This window comes from Megalopta genalis, chromosome 1 (genome assembly GCF_051020955.1).
Source record: "Megalopta genalis isolate 19385.01 chromosome 1, iyMegGena1_principal, whole genome shotgun sequence".
Classification (NCBI taxonomy): Eukaryota; Metazoa; Arthropoda; class Insecta; order Hymenoptera; family Halictidae; genus Megalopta; species Megalopta genalis.
Genome location: NC_135013.1, coordinates 29,341,521 through 29,365,279, shown reverse-complemented (window position 1 = coordinate 29,365,279; position 23,759 = coordinate 29,341,521). Strand labels below are relative to the sequence as shown.

Sequence of the window (23,759 nt, the reverse complement as noted above, 5' to 3'; positions counted from 1 at the left end):
GACCCTCGGGTTCTCTACCGAATCCGACTAGGTAGAGGAACACAAAGACGCTCCGTTAAGGGACTTCTCGGCTAATAAAACAGTCGAAGGACCGTCGTGTAATAAAGCCCGCAGTTTGGCGACAGTAATTCGGCAAGCGTTAGTTGTTGAACGATTGTTGTGCGATTGTTAAATCACCGTTTCTCAGGGGAGTAATAAAGGATCCTGATAGAGGGACGCCAGGGCGTTAGAGTGTTCAGACGGTGGAAGGAATTCGAACCTGCGGTTCCGGGCGACGCGGCGTCGGAGGAGTGTTGGTCGAACCGGTCACGAGGCGGCCGCAGAGGACACTAATCGCTGGTGCCAGGATCGACTCGACTAGGCGGTCGTTATCAGCGAGAGGGAAACCTGGATAGTCCGGCCGTGGCGTGCGACAGCGTAACAACGACTGCGTGTACAGCGCTGGACGGTGTTTCCAGGTGGAAGGAGCAACGGCACACGCACCGTGGCCGGCGAAACAAGCGGGGAAACTAAAGTCCCATAGGATACGCGGTGCTTCTATACACTGTGTACACCTAGATAGTTATGAAGGCAGGTGCTGGCGGACAGGTGAACGTGGCGGAACACAGGAAGTGCCAGAGACAGAGAGGCATTACAAAACCCGGGGGAACAACAGGGTGGAGGGAGGGGGTGGGGGGCACAGAAGAAGGCAATGGGAAAGAAGGGAACAGCCTGCGAAGAATGCCGTGCGACCGACTCCTCGGTCGCGTGCCTCCTGCTGACTAAATTCATTTTAAATCGATCGTTCCGATAGAGGCACCGCGAACACCTCAGAAGCAGCGGACGGATCTTTTTTTCTTGCGCGCGCGAACGTTCGTAGACGCGAGTGAAAGTCGTCACGGAGGTGCGAGCCTTCGGATATTACACGAAGAGGATGATGGCAGCGATCCCGCGGAATTGCTTCATTCGGAGAAGTTTGACCGTCGTTGGTCGGACAAGCATCGGACGAGACCTCGTTAATAGGTATAACCTATCTCGGTTTGTTTAATTTTACGAGTCCATTGTGTTCCGGCCGGGAGCAACGAGCTCTTTTACGACGGAAACAAGCATAAACCGTGTGTATCCCACCGGTGGAACAATCGAGTTTATGCGCGCGCGCGCGCGTTGCCTCTTCAGAATTGGAAACGGAAAGTCTATTCTCTGACCTTCCATTCACGCCATAAACGGCGCGCTTGAACAGGCGGCCCGTAATTCGCGGAATTGCCAGGCCGGGTACGCAAGTGCGCAAGTCACTTGATTAGCGACGAAACGAGCCGGCTACAGGTAACCGAGCGCGAGCCACGACACTCGACTCGGCTAATCCTTCTCCCTCCGTGTTGCTCCAGCGCGTAAACGGGGGCTCGCGGGGAATTAATAATCGGAGACGGGGGTATCGGAACCTGTTCATTCATTACCCCACTTTTTAGAAGCTCGGGCGAACTCCTCGACAAAGCTAGAAGATTCTTTAGCTCTACCTCTCACTCTCGCTGTAATCAAAATAATTGTATTAACCTCTTAACGCACAGTTTTTTTCGAAAAAAAAACGGCCAAAAAAATTAATTTATCGCCCCTGATTCAACTTTTCTTTCGGTGGAGAATTTTGATATACTGCGCTTTTGTTCCATGGAAAAAGGCTATATTTTATTCTTGAATAAATAAGTGTTATAGCTTACGATCCCATGTAAATGACAAATATCAATAAAACGATGTTATTTTTCTTCGCTTTCACGTTGTTATTTTCAATTCTCGATTATATTCGAGCGTGAAAAATTATAGCAGCATAAAATACAGCGCCGCTCGAATTATCTCGAGTGCGCAAATTAACTCGAGCGTACAAGTTAAGGGGTTGATTAACCCCTTAATGCACAGTTTTTTTGAAAAAGGCCGGCCAAAAAAAATCAATTTTTTTAAATGTAAAAAAACAATTTAGCACGTTGTCTTGGCAAGAAAATTACAAAAATACAAAAATAATCAAAATTTTTATTGCAATTCTAATTTTCAGAATATTACTATTATTATTATTATTGTTATTATTATTATTCTTATTATTATTATTATATTTTATTTTACATTATATTTTAGTAAAATACATATTGAAAAATGAGCGCATCAGAATCTGAATATGAATACGCTGTCGGAAAGCGGCTCACAAGGACGAGATAAGTCGTAAGTGAAAAGTAGAAAAAGGATATATTTTATACTTGAATAAGTAAGTGTTATAGCTTACGATCCCATGTAAATGACAAATATCAATAAAACGATGTTATTTTTCTTCCCTTTCACATTGTTATTTTCAATTCTCGATTATATTCGAGCGTGACAAATTATAGCAGCATAAAATACAGCGCGCCGCTCGAATTATCTCGAGAGCGCACAGCTTGGCCCGTTTGGCGCGCTCGAATAAACTCGAGCGTACAAGTTGAGGGATTAATTAAAGAAAGAATGAATAGAAAGCTGTTTCGAGCCTTCGAGAATAACGAGGACATCCTCTTGGTTCGAAGACGACTCGGTGGCACGAACTCGCGTTACACGGGTCGGTCTCAGGCGAGAAAGATCGCGGCTCGCGCGGCGCGAGCATGGAATCCAAAGATGTCGCCATGGCGTTATCAGCCAACCACCGTCCTATCTGGTCGAGTTCGCCAGAGACGCGCGCTCGCCGTCGCCGTCGCTTCGCGTCGCGCCGCGTCGAATAGGTCCGCGTTGTTATGCTACTTGCGAACACGGACTCGCGTACAGGAATAGCAAGCCCCACCTTTGGCGTCCCACGTGCGTGTATGCGGCACGCTGTATTTCCCGTGCGCGAGCGAGTGCAACACCGTCCGACGAAGTCGTTGACTGGAAAACGACCGGGGGCATAGGAAGAACGGGGGGCCGGGAGGGGGACGAGGGAGCAGGAGGGTGCCAGGGCACTCGGTACGCTCGTTTATTCGCACTTTTACCAGGTTCCCTCTCATGCCCGGCCAGTTTGTTTATCGGGGTCTTCTTGCATCGAGAGAAGAGGATGCCTGCACCCTTCTGGGCCACCGCAATCGGCGCCACCGGAAGCCGCCCCACCGCGGCCGCCATTTTCCTGCGGATGTTTACACGGGGTTTTAGCGAACCGATTTGAAAACGTGGCCGATCAGAAGAAACGTTTCGTCTGGAGATCGTCGGCGTTCGTCGGATTCGGCTGAACGTTTGTTTGTTAACAGAATGGGCGCCGGCATTGGACTCGTATGGGCGACGCTGATGGGTTTGACTGGGTATCGAAATTCATTTCTATCGTGTTATAGTGAACGAACTGAATTTTACCCTGGATTTTCAGACGATTTTGACATCGTAGTGAACGTTGGGCGCTGATATTCGACGCTCGACGAGTGTTGAATCATCGTGCTGGCGTAGCATCGGTTTCAGATTTTCGTTGTCCCATTATCAGCTTTGTGCACGCGTTTTAACGGCTCCGGCAAGAAACTCCTGCAGCGACCAAGTTTCATCGGGAGCATGGCAGAACCGTTAAGCCCGGGATGCCTATCGCCCCGGATAAAGATGCGATACGTGCAAGTCACGTGTTCCAGTTTTTTAGCCTCTAGAAAATCTCATTAAGGATTCCACTTTTTCCGCGTGTAACAGCCGCGGGTAAAATGGTGCGATACCGCGGCAGAAATATCGAAATCGATCGGTCACAGAGGTTCTTACGTTAAGCGGCCGGAGAGAGAACACGAGATCGGAAAAGTTGCACCGCCCGTAGACCGCGCCGGTGTTTACGGGCAGAGAATCGCGTTCGCGGATTACCGTCAGCAAAATTGCGAGCCGAGGGAATGTTAAACGACGGAGGAAGTCCTAATACACGCGCGTGATAATAAGAGCAGCGGAGGCAACGTCTCTCTTTCTTGAGAGACGCCTGCTTATCCCCATGTTCTAGCTGTAAAGGTGGTACATTCGTCAGGAAACAAGAAATTAAGCGATGCACGATCGAAGGGCTCACTCGTGATCGTAATGTTACGTTTGAGTCTGCGTGACTTCCGGTGGAACCCGCCTTTCCTGTGCCCCCATCGATCGACCCACGCGCTTTAAGGTTTCCTTCGAACGTTTCCTTCCCGCTCGGAGCGGCTCGAGCACGTTTCCAACGAACGCTATCTTTCGGCGATCGGTTCAGACGGCGGTATAGCGCAGGCCAGAGCTGATCGAACGGCAAAACTGGTATCGGGAGCAGGTGTTGCAACAAGAGGCTGGAACGAATTCTTCCATCTTTAATGAAAAGCAAATGTAAAAGGGACGAGGGAATTGGATCTTGGTCATCTTTGGTCTCTTTCGGCCTCCCCCACCCTCTTCGGCCGCTTCTACTATAATCACCGCTTGCCTTCTTCAGAAACTGGTCTTTGCAAGGTCGCCATAAGAACCTGAATGAAAATCAAGTTTGTCGAGAGCTACTTAGAAAGGGACATTAGAGGATCCTCGAGGAGGCCTGGTAAAATGACCGGCGACTTCCTGGAAGGGGCTGGTTACCCTTTTAGTTAACGATTTATCATCCCAGCACCCCAATCAAGAGGTCACCGAAGACAACTTCGCAATCTTCAGCGTGGTTATTATATCTGTTTCTTTTCTTTTTTTTTTAATTTAATTTCCACAAACGAATTACCAAACGTTCGCATCGGAATGTTTATTATAATATAAACCGGCGATGTGGAATGCGAACTAGCGCAACTGCGAGCTATACTTTCTCACGAAATCACGCACTTGACTGGCCAGATCGGAATTTCTCTCGGTGTCGTCGATCGGAACCGTTCTAGCAGCTGACAGGATCCTCGACGTCTCTTCCTCGGCCGGAAGCAACGTCGATCGTTTCCGCACCCTGCGCGGTTCACGGATACCCGAGTTATCATCGTGAATCGACGCTCCGCTCCCTATACGGGGACTCGAGTCACGGGCATAATTAAAATGCTCTAGTAAACGTTTTAACTGCTCCGGAGCCGACACACGGTTTTTCTTATAGCGCATCTCCTTCCACGGGAACTCGTTATTCTCATTTCCTGTCGACACCGCGCCGCTCATCGTTGCCTCCGACACACCGCTGTCCGACGTTTGCGCGGCCCTGCTCACTGGAAATTGCGAAACTCGCTAACAATCGCCGTTTCCCGTCTTCGATCGATTTCGTTCCCTTCGACGTTTACCGAAAATTATGTCACGTTCGAACAGGCCGGCCAGGAAATTCTTGATTCTCTTTGTCGCGTCGGCGACGTGGCTCGCCGAGCTGTTTCGCAACTTCTTCAAGTATTTCGAACCCCGAGAGCCTCGCACTTTTTCCATCTCGATGCCCGTCTCCGATACCTTCTGCTTCCACGAAGTTTTCCTCTCCTTCTCTCTCTCCGCCGCGGGGTCCTTCTTCTTTTTGGGTTTTGAGGTTTCGCGATCGTCGCTCGCGCTACTACTTCCGGTCTCGTGATTCTTCATCCGCGGAACCATGCTCCGCAGTTTCGCGTGCAGTTTCTCGATCTCCTCCAGTTTGTCCATGATCTCCTTCATGTACTTCTCGGCCATGGCTAAACGAAACACGTGACGTGTTTCTTTGGTCAAAAAAAAAAAGGAAAAATGTGTGCGCGCGGTCGGCAACCTTACGACCTCCTTCGGTTATCGAAGAAACAGATGAGTCGCTTGCGATCGTGGCGTTACTTCGTATCGCGGTGCACGGTGTCGCTCGTTCGGGGAGACAAATTGTAACCTTTTCAGGAAGTTTCGCGCAGTTTCGAACAGCGGCCGATTTAAATTAACCAGTTCCGATAATCGCCGGGTAAACGATGCTGCCGAACAAGAAGACCGAGAAATGCCAGTGCACGGGAAGACGGCGAGACCCGGCCGCTGTTACTGTCATGCTCGTGACGAAGGAGCGAGCCTGAATGACATCGCGAAAATCATCGCCGCGTTAAACCATAAAATCTTGGTCTTACGAAACGAGGTTAACGCGTTTAAAAATGTCGCCGCCAACTGCGGGAAGAAATCGTCGGATGAGAACAAGAGCGACCACCTGTCCGCTCCAAATTACGAAACAGAGCCCGGCATCTCCCCAAGTAACGCGCAACCTGATGGACCATTGAAACCGGAAACAGCTGTGGCGCACGTGATTCCTTTCCGAACGAGGCCCGTTATCAATTATCAGCTGGGACGTGAGAAGGCCGACAGCGAGGTTCTAGCTGACATCTTGAACGGTGCGGTAAATAGCAACGCGTACTCTAAGCTTGTCTACAAGAAACTCCCGAGGGCCAAGAAAATCAAAATCTCAAGGGGGATGCAATATGATCCAACAATGGGGCGCCAGAGGATCGGAGATCTTTTTAATTGGTTGAAAACTGCATTGCTAGCCGCGAAAATAACATTTTTCAAGTGGAATAGAGAAAGTAGTCTGAAAGATAACGATCTTGTGCCGGTTGATCTCGAAACTTCTGCAGACGATGCAGCTTTCCAGGACTTTGAAGAGGACGCGTTGGAGGGAACAATTGATTGGACGTTCGAGGCTGTGAAAATTGAACGGAAAGGTGCCGAGGAAACGTTGGATCCGTTTAAAGGAGTGCAAGAAAATAAATTGTTTAGAATTGGCCTGGATAGGTATAAGGGCATTTTACGAGAAGATGAAGAAAATCGACAGCTGGGTTTTGAGCGTTCAATGAAGAGACGAATGGGTGGTGGTGCGGAAAACCGCGTAATTTCGGACTTTAACGGCAAACTGCAAAAAGTTGGCTTGTACAAAACCTTGAAGTTGGACGTAGAGAGCGTGAAACGAAGGCTTGACGTCTGCATAGATCGGTTGAACGAAATAATCGAAGACGTTTCCATAATTTGTTCAGCTTTGCATCTGTTGGACGGCTTAAAGAATTTCAAATAAAGGAAAATTGCGTTCAGGCTTCGAAAGATAGGGGGAACATTTTTATTGATTTTTACAGCAGGCTGAAATTGAAAGAAACATTAGAAAATGGCTGAACATTATTGATTTTATGAACTGCGTCATTATTCGTGTTTTTTGATTGCTTGGTTAATTGACTTACTGTTTTGTTTTTTTTAAATTAGAGTCTAATTATGAGACTATAAGGATAAGCGACTAAAAAAAGTCGAACGACTCAAAACGCCATCTCTTGGTACTAGCAATAAGCTAAATGTAGGGATACACTGACACCAGTAAACACGTTTGTTGGCAAAATAGTAACTTGAAAAATTCCCTAAACCCGGAGTAACTTCAAGTTACACGATCCAAGTGCTGTTCTCATATATGGCAGGCAACTTTTTAATAAAATTGTGTATGTTGTCATACATTGCAATCTAATGGAACCGATGTAAAGTCGATGCACGTCAAAATGCATGAGCGTTTATTGTTTACCGAGGCCTACGGTAGAGAGAAGGAAAAGTTCTTCGTCAAGTCCAAAGGTATCTATGTTTTGATCCATTAAATGTCACGTTGAACGGCACACCTAACCTATCTTTGTGTTTGTCTTACATGGTCCTATAGATGAGCAATCGATAACTGAACTGCTGTCAGATACAACTAGAACAAAATCTATTTATGCTAGTACCGTATCAATTATCAAGGAGGTAGTTTTACCCCAAGGGTATCCTGACAGCGTCCATTCGGATTATACACAATACCAAATATGGGACACTGTACAGGTTACTTTATAGAGCAATTCATCCAAATCACTGTCCCTCTGTTTTTTGACACAGAAAATATCGTCACCGTTACATTTTTATTTATGTTTAACCATGCAATGTTTTATTTCTTTGGCAGTCATTAGTTCCAGAAGTCTGTTCATTTTATATTTGCGTTAACGCTAATATTTACGTGTTCATTGTTATACTATAATGTTTTATTTTTCAGGCATTCGCAAGTACTATACTGAGTATTATGACAACACATTCTATTATGCAAGGTGTAGGTGTAGGTGAACCTGAAGCAACACCGTTGGCCGCAGCGATCACGTGGGTATTAAAAGATGGGGCTGGAATGATCGGTCGTATCGCATTCGCATGGCGGAATGGGTAATTCAAATTATTCAAATACAATTAACTAGTTTGCGCAACTATTGTATAAGAACAGTTTGTCCTTTATTTATCAGGGCAGATTTTGACAGACAGTGTAAAAAATGGAGGCTTTTTGCAGACGTTCTTAATGATTTAGCAATGGGAATAGAATTACTCTTACCTTATTACTCTTCCTATTCTCTTGCAATATTGTGTGTTTCGATGGTAATGAAATCAATTGTTGGTGTTGCTGGTGGGGCAACAAGGGCAGCTATCACACAGCATCAGGTATAATGGTTCTGAAATCAAATTTATTTATTATTAATAGATAAATTTGATTTATTCGGAATATATATTGCAGGCATTAAAAAATAATTCTGCAGATGTCTCAGCCAAGGATGGTAGTCAAGAGACATGTGTAAATTTAATAGCATCATGTGTTGGAATCTTAATGCTCTCTACTGTTCATATTGGCAGGTAAATGTGCAGTTAAATATATTTAGTATTGTTTAAATAAGAATGGCGCGCGATCTTATGATAAGGAATAATATTGTTGATGTACCTATAGTATATATATAATCTGCATGTAGATACATAATGGAACTCTATCTCTTTCTGGTGGCAGTACATCAATACGCCAATTACGTGGCTGTGAAATCTCTACGTTTAAATTCTTTAAATGAAGATCGATATGCGTTAATAATCAAAAGTTACGTAACCAACGAAGTCATTCCTGAACCTGAAGAAGTTAATAGAAATGAATCAGTATTATTATTCTCAAAACCTAGTAAGAGTAAACTTGATTTTAGTGTTACACCGTAAATAGATGGATGAAAATTGTTGTCTCTATCAATTATTTTTTACAGCAATGAACATGTGTGGGTTTAACATAAAAATGGGCGTGTCTCTTGCCACTCTTATAAAGAAAAATATTATTTCTACAAGTGATATTGACCTATCATTAAAACTCTTTTTAGATAGGAAATATTTGATTGCCATTGACATAGAGAATAGGACTATTTTTATATGTTTTAAAAAGGATGCGTCAGCTTCGGATGTTTTGGAAGCGTATTTACACGCTTGCTTTTGTGGTTTCTTCATTTGTATGTCTCTCAAAGTGCCACTCGTAAGTAACATACGATCACTTTTTATTTCATGTATGTACATACATTTAAAAGTATTTTACATTTCAAGGATCTCTTCTTAAAACCAGAAGTAAGTGATATATCGTATCCTCTATTGCGCCTTTACGTGCTTAGTAAGAAATACTCCATTGCAAACAATAGCACGCAGTCATCAAAAGCAATAGAAAGCATTTACGTTACTAATTTGTTGATTTCTGGCGAATACAAAGCATTTATTAGCGGCCTTGAGAGTAAAGGTAAGTTTTATCCTATGAGATAAAAATTGTACATCTTTTCTTTTGTATTAATAGATATACTTCTTCTAGGGTGGGTTACGGAAACTAATTTGTTACCCGTAGCGTCATGGAGATTTTTATAAAGAAATGGTAAAAGAAAGGCGAAGCATGATCATTAAACATATTAAATATTGTTGCTCCTTTCTCGACATTATTTGCATATCTTGTAACTATCTGTTGGCGATGAGATAAAATTATCTATAAATATTTTCTTACAAATTTTTATCACAGGTGATTATAGTATAGTAAAACTGATACGGAAACCAGTTTATTTCCAATAATTTATAAAAATATAACACGCCTTTAACCTGTACAAAATTTCTTGGTTGAAGAAGTTGAACTAAGACTCTTGCTCTTGTTTAGGACCAGTTTGTGATAAATGTTTCACTATGTCCACCCAATCCCATCCTCGAGGTCTTTCTCCTTTTCCATCGGCTTTGTTCCACTGTCTACGTTTCTGGGCTTTACTCAGGTGTTCTTTCTTCGGTTTCTTTGTTGTCTCTTCAGCCTACACGCAATAAATTTGTTCTTCGTGCATCTTAATTACATTTTATCTGATTAAAAAAAAAAAGCTATATTTACCTGTTGTTTTTCTTCTGTTATTTTAAGCTTGCTAGCCTGTGTATTAAGATCTACAGATTCCGGTTGTGCAGAAATCAGTTCAAGATAATGCTCTTGAACTGATTGAAATAATGTGTAGGTCATGGCACTTCCGAGCCACTGGTCAGCCTCTGCTTCCACGAGTTTCATCACATTGTCTTTAACTTCTTGTACACTGTATTCCAATCATTCACCTTTAATAAAAGCAACAGAATGCAAGAATAGTCAAAGAAAAGCGTAGCTGGACTTACATGTGCTTGTTGTAAAACGTGTTCATATTAATGGAAGGTTTCTCCGATGGATATGTTGAGCCCCATATGATCTCCAATAAGAACGATTTCATATCGTTATCCTCTCCAAACTGTGCATGTAATGATCGTTATAACATCCGAGTGCATAGCAATCGAGGTGCCATAGTATGCCAATAAATCAAAAATACATATAAACGCGCTACGGATCGCGATTACAGTGAAACACAGGCGAATGCAACGAAGATGAAAATAGAATCGTTACATTGTACGGTCTTGAATATCTTAATTCTGATATATCAAACAATATGTGAAAGAAATTGATATTATTTCGGCGCACAGACCTTGTATTGAAATGTGGTGGGTGTCAGCTGTTTAAAAGCCGTATCTCCGTCGTATATCGACAAAAGTACTTCTCTTTCCTCTTCTTGAAGTTCGGCATCGCTCATTTCCCTTCTTCAACCTAAAATTTTGCTAGCCCAATATTTTTTATACGCGCACTGTTCATGCGTACCTTCGAGGTTAAAAAAACAGGTAGACGCAGCTGTTAGGTCGATCGTGCTGCCCCGGTTACATCATTCGCACCACGCTCAAAATTCAAATCACGACCGTTACAATACGTTGCAAAACAGTGAAATTAAACGGTCTATCAGAACATCTGACCCCGAAGTACATTTATTTCACCAAATCTTATCAATACTTCGCAATCGAGAACATTTTTCACCGTAAAATGATAAAGAAGATAATAAGTGACTGTAGCAACAGAACTGTAACGGTTGTTGCGTCGTCCACGCGACTAGATGGAGTCACAGTTCAGTTACAGGAGTTTCACGACTATTCGAATTCATATTTGGATCAAACAGGGTTTCGTGTTTGGTTATTGGAACGAAGGAACCGTGTCGGTGGTGTCTAATTAATTACTGTCTTGATTGCAGGAGATTATGGAACTTGGTGGCGTTCCAGACAACGTACAACGAGAAGGAACAGAAATTCAATGAAAGAGAAGCGTAAGGAGTAGGATAAGGATGCTGAGGCGATCAGTAACTTATCACTGGCAAGGCGCAGGCATTTCCCGCGTTATCAGCGCTCTGTACAAGGAAACGCCGCGGACCTGTACGGACCTGTACGGTTGGCCGTATGCCATGGCGGTGAATACCGGCCGATGTTACAATGTGTTCGAGAGAGAAATGAAGTGAAAAGCGGATAGCAGACGGGGGTGAGAGGAAAACTCGAGGGAATGGAACAAAAAAAGAGCCGGAGTACATACTAGCCCGAGTAGCGAGCCGCGGATTAATGTGAGTTTCCACTCCGCGTACCCCAGCCTAGCATTTACACGAACATCAGTTCCTGACCCCGTTCTCCCTGTTTCGTTTAAATTTCTCTCATCGCGGCACGACTGTATCGGGAATCGAAGAATGCACCAGTTGTAACGACGCATCATCGGCTTCCTGTCGGTGGAATTTTTCATTCTCGTTTCGCGCGATACGCCATCGATGCCGGTTACATTGGCGGCCATTTTTTCTACCCTTTTTTATACACTCGACGATAAAACTATCTCGCGGACCTCGATATCGGCCACCGGCAGCGAACATGTTGGTTATGATCACAGAAATATTTTTATTCGTTTCTTTCACCGTTCCGAATACCGAAATCCCTGTACGCGGCACTCTAATTTTAGGACTAAATGAGTCAAGTTGCGTCATAGTACGCGCCAATAATAAATGGGTCGCCATGTTGGTTCTTCTGGGTGCTGCGTGTAGCATAAGAGGATGACCCTTCTAAGATCGTTGACGATTAAATAATTTGTGATTCTCTTAAGAGGTAAAGTACGAAAACATCTATTGTATATTTTTTATTATGATTCATATTTTATTATGATTCTTTCTTTTAAAAATAGGTATCTTTTTAATTACTATTATGTAAGGGCTAAGATTAAGTGGATTCTACAAATATAACCTCCACGTGATCCTGAACACTAAAAATGAATGAAAATACATTAGAAAATTGCTAGGACTTTAGGAAAGTGTAGCTTGGATTATTTTGATGTTAATGGCACATTTTTCATTTAAAATACAATCAAACTGTTAGGAAAAAATCGCAGATCAAGTTTTGGCACATCATTATAAAGAGCAGATTTGCCGTTATAAGATCATATTGAAAGGAATGTATACAAAAATATTTGTAAACTCTGCAGATTCGTTGTTTGCACAATTTCAATATCATAAGAAAGAATCTCAGAAGACTACAGTCTTCAAAATTAGCTCCAGCTACTGTTGCAATTTTGCAATTCTTTAATATTGTTTTTATTATTGTTATTTATTATTATATTTTATTATTATTATTTATTATTTATTTATTATTGTTTTAATACTGTTTATATATGTTATTTGATGCGCTCTGGCTAAATAAGACGCTCAGCATAGATTTGCAAAAATAGTAAATTCAGTACATAATAGTATTAATATTTTTATAGAGGGGGAATCACAGTGCCGGCAAAGGATGCTCGACGGGTGCAAACGGTCGATTAAAAGAAAAATCAGGATCGCGTGCGTGCGCGGTGGCGATGAATAATTGGATATTTGGTCCGGGGGCTGTCGTGCGGGCCGAATTCGTAGAAGAGGAGCGCGTCCTGCGCGAAATACAGGTGCGTACACGCGATATAATCCACGGTATTTCAGGGAATGGTCGCCGAATTCGGCGAAGCCCGCTTTTGCGGTGAACGCGGCGAGAGGGTTGGCGTGACTTACGCTCGCCACGTGTCCGCGAGTGCGTTTGCGAAACGACTGGCTCGATCCGAGCTCGTTTGTCCCGACCGATCGACCATCGATCTGCTTAAGTAACAGACCGTAGATCTCTCGTTATCGCCCACTGAGTTCTCGGTAACCGAGTCACTCGCGGTGACTGCGGAAAGATGGAATGGGGGTACATGGGACGATCAGACCTTCTCGGGGGCCATTTTTTTTAAGGACTCACCGAGATCGCTGCTACGTGCAAAAATTCTTATTTGAAAATCTTACTTACCTGACATTATTGAGTCAGAACAATTTACCAATTGTAAACTTTTTTCCTTTTTCATTCATTTATGTTAAGGATGTATGGATTGACATGAATAGTAATTATTTATTTGTTACATTGCGTAAGAATTTACAATATGAGCTTATGTTCTCTATTAAGGGGTGTTTAAGTTAATCTATTCATCAAGTTCAAGGGAGTGTGTAATCTCCGCTTTCACAATCGTGGCAAATATAAAAATGTATTGCATTAAATTTTACTTGATTTGTTGGTAGTAAATAATTCAATGCGAACAACAATATTCTTTATCTTCTTTGTCACTGGACTTCATTCCTCTTCTTATAGGTGAAAAAGTTGCTGAAAGAGTTCTCTCCTTACAATTTCTCTCCTATATTTTTCTTCACTCTTTTCTCTTGCTTTCCCTTATATCTTGGGCTTTCCTTAGAAATATTTATATTTACTTGAAACATCCTTCTCTTTTTATCCTCGTGCTACCACGCCTTTCTCATTAAATTGTGAATTCTAATTACTGGAATGCTTAAAGTATCATCAGCATCATTTAATGCTCTTAGAATGTGATAAACTTTAACATTTATAGTATAATTAAAGTAAGTACTCAACATTTACAATATAATTGGTGTCTTGGAACAGACACATCTTCCCTCGAGATCTATCACACGCCATAACATGCCAATTGAAATTCGTAATTGAAAAGTAAATAGTTCGTTGCAACTCTTCAGCTACAATTGGTGCGAGCATCGCTACGAGTGGTTACCAGCGCAACGTTCCAAACGATCCCATAAATCTACAAGTACCTGGAGAGCGACAAGAACTTGCAGTAGATGAAACATCGGTGGACATGCAACTGGACTGGGCATTCAAATCGAGATTCTGATCGGCGATCGGCGGCTGTAGCCGGTTCGTCCGGCGGTATGTAAATTTGGGCGGCGGTATAAAGTGCTTCACCCAGTATACGCGGTCGTAATGAGCCTGCCCCCCTCGCGATAGAGACAATAATAATAACAAGAGCAAAGCAAGATGAGGGAGGCGCCGCGGTGTCGCGAGTGCATTGATCACAAAGAATCGCCTAGGTGCCCGTGATTCAGAGTAGCGGCTGCCTCCCTCCGCTTGTAAGTGGCTCTACGTGGCCGGCCCTCTCTCTAGTCCAAGCCCGGGTAGCTCATGAAACATGGATCGAGAGTCGCCCTGGAAGAAGCTGCGGGAAAGAAGCCGACCGCCTGCCGTGCGCTCGCCGATCATCACTGTTAGCGATGGGACCAATACCCTCGCGCACGGGCTACCGATATCTCTCGGTAGCCAGGACAGCCGCGATCCTCTCCTCGGCCGTAGGAATTTCGCCAGCTGCGGCAGCGGCTAAATCAAAATTGACGGTGGATCACTTAGCATCTGATCGATGCGCGGCGGCCCACTCGAAGCGGATGCATCACTCGAACCGGGAGCGGATTCGGAGCGTAATAGCCTGGCAGAAAGCTGGCACCGAGGGTTGGCGCGCGGATTGTTGTTGCAGGGCCTGGGATGTACCGAACAGGGATTCGAAGTCACGAGAACCGTGGAAATTGGAATTAGGCGAGCGTACACAGGACGGGGAATTATGGGGGAGTGCCCGTGCACACGCGGAGACGTACGAAAATAGAGATATGGAGATGCGGAATTGAAAGGGAGCCTTGGAGAAACGGTTCGGTACACCGAGCCCGTTCGATAAAAACCCGAAAATCGGGGACACGAGAGCGCCGAAATTTCGAAATCTCGCCGAGTGGGAAATTCGGAAAAGGTGGTTGAACGAGAACGCGCCGCGGATCCCCCGGAAATATGGAAATACGTAACCGCGGAATTGCGAGTTGTAAATACGTATGCAAATGCCGCGAGCGTTTTAATTGGGGCTGCTGGAAACGCCGATGGATCGTTTTAAAGAAGCACCGCGGAGGTGTTGGGCGGCTCCGCGATCGGTCCCATCACTAATCACCGATGCGACCACGCGGCTAAGTCCCCTTCGACCAGCACCGGTGCTCGGCCACGCAAGAAAAGCTTCCTGGCGCTGTTGGATTCACGGAAATTAGTGCCACCGCGATGCTTCCCCTGAACATTACTCCGCACGCCGATATGCATTATGCAAAACCGAGAACTACCGCGTCGTAATTGTATCGTTTTGATAAGTAAGCTCGCGCGAGAACCACGCTGCCGTTCCACAACCCATCCCCCTCATTCGCTGTCTCTTCTTTTCTTGCGATTACCCGCCGCCGGTAATTGTACTGGGTGATTCAGAAACGCTTGCTGGGGGGTGGTGGCGTTCGCCTAATTACATCTGTTAAATCTATCTGAAATAATAGAGCGCCGCGATCGCGAATTCGAACATCGGGAATATCTGTTTATTTTCGAAAAACGAAACTTTTAATTTCTAATGCTTCTATTCGATTATTCGTCACGCTTTCGAATTAGAGGAGTTTTAGATCTACTTAATTTCTAATGTTCCTTTTCAATTATTTGTCACGCTTTCGAATTCGAGGAATTTTAGATTCTCTTCATGGACGTTGACATATTGTATGTGTGCGCTGAATACTTTTCAGATTAAAATTATTCTGAGTAAGGAATATAAAAACCTGTTCGAATAAGACGTGATCGAACGAAACATTAGATTACTTTCGTTTACTTTAAAAAGTGGTCCCTGAAGAGTTTACTGAATTTTTAAACAAACACGTAAATCGAAACAAGACACCTGGGACAAGGTAGATTATATTGTTATTATTTATACGTTCATTATTATTGTTCTAATGATACACTTTCAAAATTAGATAAAACTCTGAAAGGTAAAGTAACACAGGGAAGAAAAATGGAAGGCCATTTGTATTCATTACATAGGAACCATTTCGAATTACCGTTAATTTTCTGTAATCGCCGTTAGAACAAGTCTAATTCCCGAGAAATGTTCGTGGAAATTCATTTGAAATTTCGTATTAACCATTTGCAGTCGACTGACGACACTAAAATACAATTCAAAATTGTTATGCACCGTTTCGAAATAATGATCGAATTGTTCCGTAATTAAAAAACTGCGAAAAGCTTAACTACATACTGCGTGAGTCGCAAAATTCGTTTTCACAGGAACAAGAAACACCGGTTTATACGGCTCGAGTTAAAATGGCTCCGGCAGCAAAGAGTTAACATTCTAAAGTTAAATACGAACAGAAGAAACGTGTTACAATGCTGAATTTAATTTAGATCGCTGATAATGGCGACTGAGCCGTTCCAGAGTGACCTTGCACTTTAGTTTCGCCGACTTAATTTCAGTTAACGGTATCGCGAACAAAACCTCGTCGGCGCTGTTTGCGAACGTGCGAAGTCTCATTGAATCCGTAATATCGGCCATTGTAACAGCCGTAACGAATTTTACGAGCTGCCGGCGTGCACCGTATATCGAGAGTGCATTAGAATGGGACCGTGTAAAAGGCTTAACTAGATTTATTAACGGGAACACCGGTATAAACACCGGTAATCGTGGCACGTTTACAATGTACCGTGTTCACCGATCCGCCGTTAGGGAACACGTTTATTAATAAACGGTCGAAGATTATTACACTCGCGCCGCGATTATTTCATCGCATTAGCTCCTGCCGAATAGCTGGCTCTGCAGTTCATTCACCGAGCCAGCTTATGCCAGCTGAAACACTGCGGTTCTTTATTTCACGAAGCGTGTTTATTCATTTTCAGACATTGCCAAAATCTCGTAAATAGAACGTTGAAAACAATTAGACTGTTGAGCACTTTTTTAAATTAATAAGTCATCTAGGAAAAGTCAGCAATTTTTACGTTCTTATACATTCTCCTATTTTATTAGCAAAAATTGAGTATAAGAGAACTGTTTTACAAAATTAATTATTTGCATATTGTAGAAGAAGTCGTACAAAATTTTAGAAAACAGGATATACTGAAAATGAATTTACAAGAAATGTCAAACAAGTTATTTTGTCCTCCCTTCGCAGATCCAGTGTCAAATAAAATCTGATAAAAAATTGTCCAGAGATTTTCCGGGACAGACGTTGTTAATTTCGACAGCGCCGCGGATAATTTTGCGTAAAGGGTCAGCGAATCGGTTATTGCAGTACATCGATGTCGGAATCGAGGCGAATGATTTACAAATGATCGAAACGATCCCCGAGTTCACGGCGCCCTGATGGCTCCATAATTTCTATCATCGCGACACGCTCTCGTATAATTCACAGTTGCGAACTGAATCGCGATTCGTTTTACTTTCGACCGGCAAAAATATTCTCCCCATTTCCAGCGGAATCCGGCCAGATTTCTCGTCGCATGCTTGCCAATCGCCATTAAAGTCCCCGCGGATTTCCAACTTTCATCGAAGACTCTTCCAAGCTTTCTGTATCTAATTTCTTAATGTGTAGCTTCCTCCTCCAATCAGTCTTCCAGTTACACGCCGCCCGCCTCGTTCTGGCTTTCAACGTAATTACGCCGCGCCGCCGAGGCAAGAAAGGACGATGCGATTTGCGCATCCACGTCGCGACAAATATTTTATCAGTCGTTATCAACCCGATGCTAGCACGCGCGCGCGCGCTCGCTCTATTCCGCGGTTTTTCGAGATTTCGTCGCATTCGTCATCCGCGTGGTCGGGTGTTGCTTTTTCTTTGTTCTAATTACGGGATGGGGCGCGCGTATTTCATCCGCAATATCGTCCGCGGACGTTCTCGGCTGGCCCAAATCCCCTGAAACATCCTTCGCTGGCTTCCTCAAACAGCATCATCCGCCCCTAATTGCGGTCCGCATATTTCATCCCCGGACAAATATTTTCCCCGGCCACACCGCGGGTTCGGACGCCCAGAAAGATGCATTTTCGTAAAACATTTGCCGTTTCCTCTTTGAACTCGTGGAAACGGCTGCCTCGGTCTTGATTGCCCGTCCACCTGCACCAAATATTCCCCACGGAAAGAGATGCGTCTCCTAAAAGCGTCCTCTGTTTGAGCGGAAACGGGTCTTTATTATCCATCGTTTGTTATAGCTTTATTATAGGTTTATTAATTAACCATGTTGCAGAGAGAGACGCGGTAACGAGGGAAGAAACGAACTCGAATGAAATGAAGTTGTTTGTTTCAAATCACTTCCAGCATTCCGGGTCTACGTTAAGAAATGTGATCAGCTTGAATTGTTTTATGCACGCGATGTATGCACGTACGTATCTCTTGAAAGTAATTTAAATACTTAAGTGAAATTTAATGTCTTACGTTATTTTTGCTCGTCGAACGGTTATATAAAGACACGTCCAACGTGACGCGGGAAACGCTCGCGGTAAACGTTCAAGGAAACCTTTAAAATGATACTATCGGACTAGTCTATAATCTCCTGTAATTCTTGTAAATCTTCTACATTTTTCAGATTTTAATCGAACTATGAATTCTACGAGAACGACGAGTAGCTGTGACGTCGAACGTCAGTAGAAAGACTATAGGAGTCGAAAAACAAGACTGCTGAAATTGCCGAAGGAAGGAGGAAATTCTCAAGTAGCTACCGGAGCCTTGCAACAGATGCAGGAAACTTCTACTTTGCATAATGATCCGGAGCCCAGCAATTCCAGCGGAAAGATGACCTTTTACATTCATTATAAACCGTGATCGTCATCTTCCTGTCAGCTTCTTGCAAAATAAGGCGTTAACGTCCAGTCGCAAAAGTGTCGTTTTGATTTTTTCGTTTTTTTTTTTTTTTTGAAAAATCCTCGCGACACGAAACTGTTCTCGAACGGTTGATCGAGGAACGGTGTCTCGTAGGTGTCCATCGCTACCGATTGCTCTCGTCGAGAAGACGCCGACGACGCAGAAATCGATCGGCTGGAGGGGGGAGGGCAGGCCAGAGCGGGGTGTTCATAGGAAAGAAAAAGGGAGAAATTGATCGGCCACGGTGTGCGTGGCCGGCTCGTTACAAAATACTCGATACTCACGGGAGGTCGGCTTTCGTTCGAAACGGCTCTATCTTCATGCGAAACCAGAGAGCCGGGTGGCTACGCGACCATAAATGGGTGATGTACGATGTAACGATCTCTTCACTCTCTCGTCCCGACATCACAATTAGCCATCTACGTAGACACGGCTACGAACTAACAAACCGAACGAACAAACTGTCGCCGCTCGGTCCGGCTGCCGTTCACCGAGGAATTGCGTTCGTTCAATTAACGACAGACTCGATTAACCGTACCCACCGCTCCCCCCCTCTCTCTCTCTCTCTCTCCGTTCTCTTCCCATGGCGAACAGGCTGACCAGCACGAATATAAATTAGCGACTTCAATCGATTGTTTGCCCCGGGGCCCGGAGTGATCGGGGAAGTGTCCCGGCCCGCGGATCCGGAAAACCCTGCGGAACGAGGATACCGTCGGTTCACGCACGTTTTTTTTCCAACGATTTAGCGCTCGTAGATCACAAGATTTCTCGTTTGCAAACGGTACAATGTGTCGAGCTGTTTTTTTGAGGGATTAAGAAGTTGCGAAACCGTGCGTTCCCGATTCCGGGCGAGCGCGCGGATTCGAGAGAGCTCGCCGAGAGACTTTTAGTCCGCTGGACGCATCAATTTTTGATCTCGATCCGTTTTAACATTGAACGCGTAGCCGTGCACTAGAAGTGATTGATGTACGCCGTTTGAGTGAATTCGCAACGTATCTTTATAACGTTGTTGATTGTTAAATAAAATACCTGGAACGTATCGTTTCACTGTGGTTCGAAGTTTAGTTCGCAGATAGATTTTTAACTTATGCATTACAAATGTATTATTGTTTCTAGTATTCAGAATTGCGTGGTGTTAAAGCGTGATTCTCATGATTCAAGGCGAAAGAAAATTTTTCTATAATCTACAGTCTGTGAGAAAAAATTTCTGCGTGTTGGGAATTAATGATTTCAGTGCTGACTGAACTGAAATGGTATAATGGAAGACCTGCTTTTTACCAATATTTTTACATCGCATTGCATTTATATTATAAATCATGAACACTCTATTACACATTGTATCGTTCATCAATGAGCTTCGATAAGCTGCAACAAATGGATCTAATTCCAGTATCAGAAATTTCTTGTTTTTTCATAGATTACGGGTTGTCGCAACAGACGAATAATTTTAATTGCGATAAGGATCGAAAAGAACGTGTTTTCATGGCAGACAAGCATCGACTTCTCCCGGGATTTATGAAAAGGGGAGGCACTATTCGAACTCTGCTCAATTTGCGAACGCTGCTCCCTTTGATGTTGCACTTCCCGCAGGACAATCCTATTGAAAATCGCTGTCTGCCGTTGAAAAGCCCGTGAAATGTCAAAAGTGCGGTGCCAAAAGCGACGGGCCGTTACTCGAAAATTTCAGTTCACGGGATAGCATTTTATTCCCCGACGAGTTTTTTCTTTCACCCTATTATGCGCCCGCGAGCTCGCGCTCCCGTCCGTTTTCTGCGCGTTCAATTACAAAAATATCCTGATCCGGTTTAAAGTTCGACCGCGCGGACCGTGGAATTTGATGTTCATTTGCTGAAAAATCAAATTCCACGTATTCCAAATATTCCATATTTATCAGACGTGTATTGCCTTCTTGTTCAGTCTGCTTCGGTTTTTTTTTTGCTGAATCGTGGAACGCGTTTAAACAATCGAGAAGCGAGAATTAACTCCGCGAGTCTTCCAAAAGCTGACGCATTAATCGAACGAAAACCTCGAACAAATGAATTATAATAAAATATAACGTACGTAGACCATTGCTCGAGCTTTTCATCCAAATTATTCGTGATCAGTTTACCATGCCAGGATTGCAGTTGTTTTACGAACGCGTATTAATTATGAAGCTTCCCCGACGGGGTGAAAATGCGGTAAAATTAACGAAAATGCGGGTAATTATTCGGAGTTGTAAAAATGGCGCAGCTTATCGATATTAGAGAACGCGAAGCAGAACGAGGATTATAATTGTCTTCGCAGAAGCGGCCCCCGAGGCATTTAATTAAAATCGCACCTGTGCTTTCCGTGTGTTTTCCCTTTCGAAACTGCAATATTCGTCGCGACGGTGTTACATAGCGTGACGAGGGCACATACATATATTACACGGGGGCACATACGAGATGTTTGTTCAAACAATACGGTGAGACCTAGAATGATTCGTACATACTTGGTAAAGGAGAGCGTTAATTGCGGGCTTCGCAAAAGTACGTTCTACGCTTTTCCTTGCACAACAAGTATGATATATGTAATTTCTCAATAGCTTGTGCTAATATTTTTGCGAGCTTCTCAAAAAACCACGCATATGGTTCTTCATCGTAATAAATCTCAATATTCTTTCGCATCGTTTATCGATTTTACGGATGCAACGGGAAATGCGCTAAAAATCTGTTCGCAGTGCGTTTCGATTGGCACCTTTTCTTCTCACGGTGCGCAACGAACTCCGAAAACGCGCAGTGAAAACCAGTCTCCCCGAGATTGTTTATGAAAGGGCGAGAGTGAGTCGGCCTGTAATTGACCCTTTACGGGCGCAAACAGCGCGACAAGGACAGAAACGAGACCGGCCGATCGGAAGGAAGGATCGATCGGGTCGGTAAATAATTCAATCTTCGAGCCACTCAGCCGATTCGTAGAACCGATAAAAACTTGTCCACAGTTTCTTCCGTCTTTGCGGCCGGCTTGTCGGTAATAAAACAGAAGAAAAAAGGAACGGGAGCGAGTGGCAGGGGGAGGGGAAAAAAAACGAGCAGAGGAGGCCGGGAGCAATCGGGAGGATTGAAAACCTGGCTCGGACTCAATACCCGGCGCGCGGGTACCCCGCGACCCGGAAAAACCGGCGGTCGCGTGTTGCGCGAGGCCAACGGGAGGAAACAAAAGCAAAGGAGTCGCCGGACAAATGTGACGCTGATAGTTACACGGGACCGGCAATAAAGGGGGGTTCGGGGACGTAAAAGCGTGCCGTGGACAAGTCTATCGATCGATCCTCCGCTGGGAACTCTGCGATCGGCTCCGCCGATCCTCTCGGTGCTCGAGACCCTTTCTGGAAATCGCTCGAGGAATGGAAACCTGCGTACCGGGATCCTGCCCCGGTCGAACAAGCATCCCCGAACAATCCTTTCATTTTTATGCAACGCCGGATCGCTCGCTGATGGATCGGCCCTATCCGTGCCGAGTCGGAACCCTCGGTTTGATATCGAGATGCTCTTCTGGGATCGCCGTCACGCCCGGCGATAGCGTGCCGTTACTTGCCGCTGATTTATGGAAATGGGAAGTAATTTTCGAATCTATGCTAATTCGTCGGGAGGATCCATCGTTGGGGATTCTTCTGTGCTATCTTGAGAGGCCCGCGTTGATCCCGGTGGTCAGATCTTGCGGATCGAGGAGGCGAATCTTGGGCAATACTTGCGCAAAGATGTTTGCAAAAATCTTTGAGAAATTGAACTGGGTATATTGAGCTTATATAACTGAGTGTATTGATATATACTTTATGCATCGAGTTATTTGGAACGAGGATAATCGTCCTTTTTCTGATCTAGTCTTCCGAATGACTAAGATTAATTCTATTTAGTAATTACTAAATTAATTGACGAGTAGGGATTTTGATGGGTCTTTTATGCAAAGTGAAAGTTTTCTGCGTCAATTGCTAGAAACAGTACTTATGTGAAAACTGTTCTGAACTGTTTAAAATAGTTGATAATTAGACAGAATGCATGTATGACGAGGATGGAAATTTAAAACACTGAAAATGTTTAAAGAATTTAAGGACATCTGGGTATCATTTTCAATTCACTGAAATAATTACAGAAAGGAAGAAACTTCTGTTTAATTTATAATTTATATAGTGATCAAGATTTCACGTAAACATCCTCGATCTATTAATAATAATAATAATAATAATAATCCAGTGGTACTTTTGGATTTCCTCTAACTTCTCTATCTTTCACTATTCATTTCTTATACACGATGCATAAATACATTAAATCTGCATTTTAGTAATAAGAAGAAAAGGTTAAAACAATATCTTGTGACCATTTCCCATAAATTTTGTTCCCAAGTGCATACTAAATCAATGCGGTACGATAAATCTTCTCGAGTTCTAAAAAGAGAACAAGATCTTGTATCGGTGTTTAAATGAAAAAACGTATTTCTGGAACGAGGAACGTGGCAGCGAACGTTTCTCTTCCGGAAGATCGATTTTATGCGAATTGGAGCAGCGACTCATTACCGGAGCCAATTTTTGATAATTCGAAGCGCGCTCGCGTTACGCGGACGGGTCGCGGGTGAAAGTTCCCACGATTTTTCTCCGGGAACCATTCAGACGAACCTTATTGCGCAATCCCAGCTATCGGGACAGGACATCGCGAAATTCCCATGAAATTTTCTTCTGCATCCACGGGTGTCTCGTCGCCCAGGGCGCTCGGAAGACAGCGTGGACGGGAATCGAGGCTGATACTTCCGATCCCGTGTTCCTCCGCGACGCGATAAACCGAAAGTGGA

General features: G+C 43.9%; 4 protein-coding genes and 2 long non-coding RNA genes across 13 annotated transcripts in view; 2 read left to right on the top strand and 4 right to left on the bottom strand.

Moving 5' to 3' along the window:
• Positions 1-8,296, bottom strand: part of Traf4 (TNF receptor associated factor 4) — a 51,876-nt gene extending 43,580 nt beyond the window's left edge. For 2 of the 5 annotated variants that reach the window (XM_076525050.1, XM_076525055.1), the window contains exon 1: positions 8,183-8,296. The gene's annotated coding sequence lies outside the window, so the exon portion shown is untranslated. Of the gene's footprint in view, positions 1-259; positions 621-8,182 lie in introns of those variants that run through there. The other 3 variants (XM_033473995.2, XM_076525051.1, XM_076525057.1) reach the window with 3 other exon arrangements.
• On the bottom strand, positions 2,190-5,669 carry LOC117222344 (uncharacterized). The gene is given in 1 exon segment (XM_076525076.1): positions 2,190-5,669. A coding segment is annotated over 1 exon segment (843 nt). The 5' UTR covers positions 5,536-5,669; the 3' UTR covers positions 2,190-4,692.
• On the top strand, positions 7,197-9,964 carry LOC117222342 (RUS family member 1). 3 transcript variants are annotated; one of them, XM_033473989.2, is made up of 9 exons: positions 7,197-7,410; positions 7,493-7,650; positions 7,859-8,019; positions 8,097-8,289; positions 8,363-8,478; positions 8,592-8,788; positions 8,868-9,127; positions 9,196-9,382; positions 9,452-9,964. In XM_033473989.2, the coding sequence occupies exons 1-9, from the start codon at positions 7,329-7,331 to the stop codon at positions 9,502-9,504; spliced, it is 1,407 nt and encodes a 468-aa protein (XP_033329880.2). In that variant the 5' UTR covers positions 7,197-7,328; the 3' UTR covers positions 9,505-9,964. The 3 variants fall into 3 exon arrangements, with proteins under 3 accessions (XP_033329880.2, XP_033329883.2, XP_076381163.1); XM_076525048.1 differs by having other exon boundaries at positions 7,260-7,410; positions 7,493-7,783; XM_033473992.2 differs by lacking the exon at positions 7,493-7,650 and having other exon boundaries at positions 7,209-7,410.
• On the bottom strand, positions 8,049-10,863 carry LOC117222345 (RWD domain-containing protein 4). Of its 2 annotated transcripts, XM_033473998.2 has the most exons (5): positions 10,614-10,863; positions 10,273-10,382; positions 10,004-10,196; positions 9,730-9,929; positions 8,049-8,300 (listed from the first exon to the last, which is right to left on the bottom strand). In XM_033473998.2, exons 1-4 carry the CDS (start codon positions 10,716-10,718, stop codon positions 9,762-9,764), a joined length of 576 nt encoding a protein of 191 aa, XP_033329889.1. In that variant the 5' UTR covers positions 10,719-10,863; the 3' UTR covers positions 8,049-8,300; positions 9,730-9,761. The 2 variants fall into 2 exon arrangements, with proteins under 2 accessions (XP_033329889.1, XP_033329888.1); XM_033473997.2 differs by lacking the exon at positions 8,049-8,300 and having other exon boundaries at positions 9,674-9,929; positions 10,614-10,858.
• Positions 10,864-10,933: 70 nt separating this feature from the next.
• On the top strand, positions 10,934-23,163 carry LOC117222349 (uncharacterized). Its single transcript, XR_004490672.2, has 5 exons — positions 10,934-11,564; positions 11,948-12,090; positions 12,743-12,913; positions 18,346-18,480; positions 18,685-23,163. It is a non-coding gene; the product is annotated as an uncharacterized LOC117222349 (long non-coding RNA).
• LOC143260246 (uncharacterized) lies at positions 13,370-19,382 on the bottom strand. Its single transcript, XR_013034374.1, has 2 exons — positions 19,244-19,382; positions 13,370-14,096 (listed from the first exon to the last, which is right to left on the bottom strand). It is a non-coding gene; the product is annotated as an uncharacterized LOC143260246 (long non-coding RNA).
• Positions 23,164-23,759: the final 596 nt, after the last annotated feature.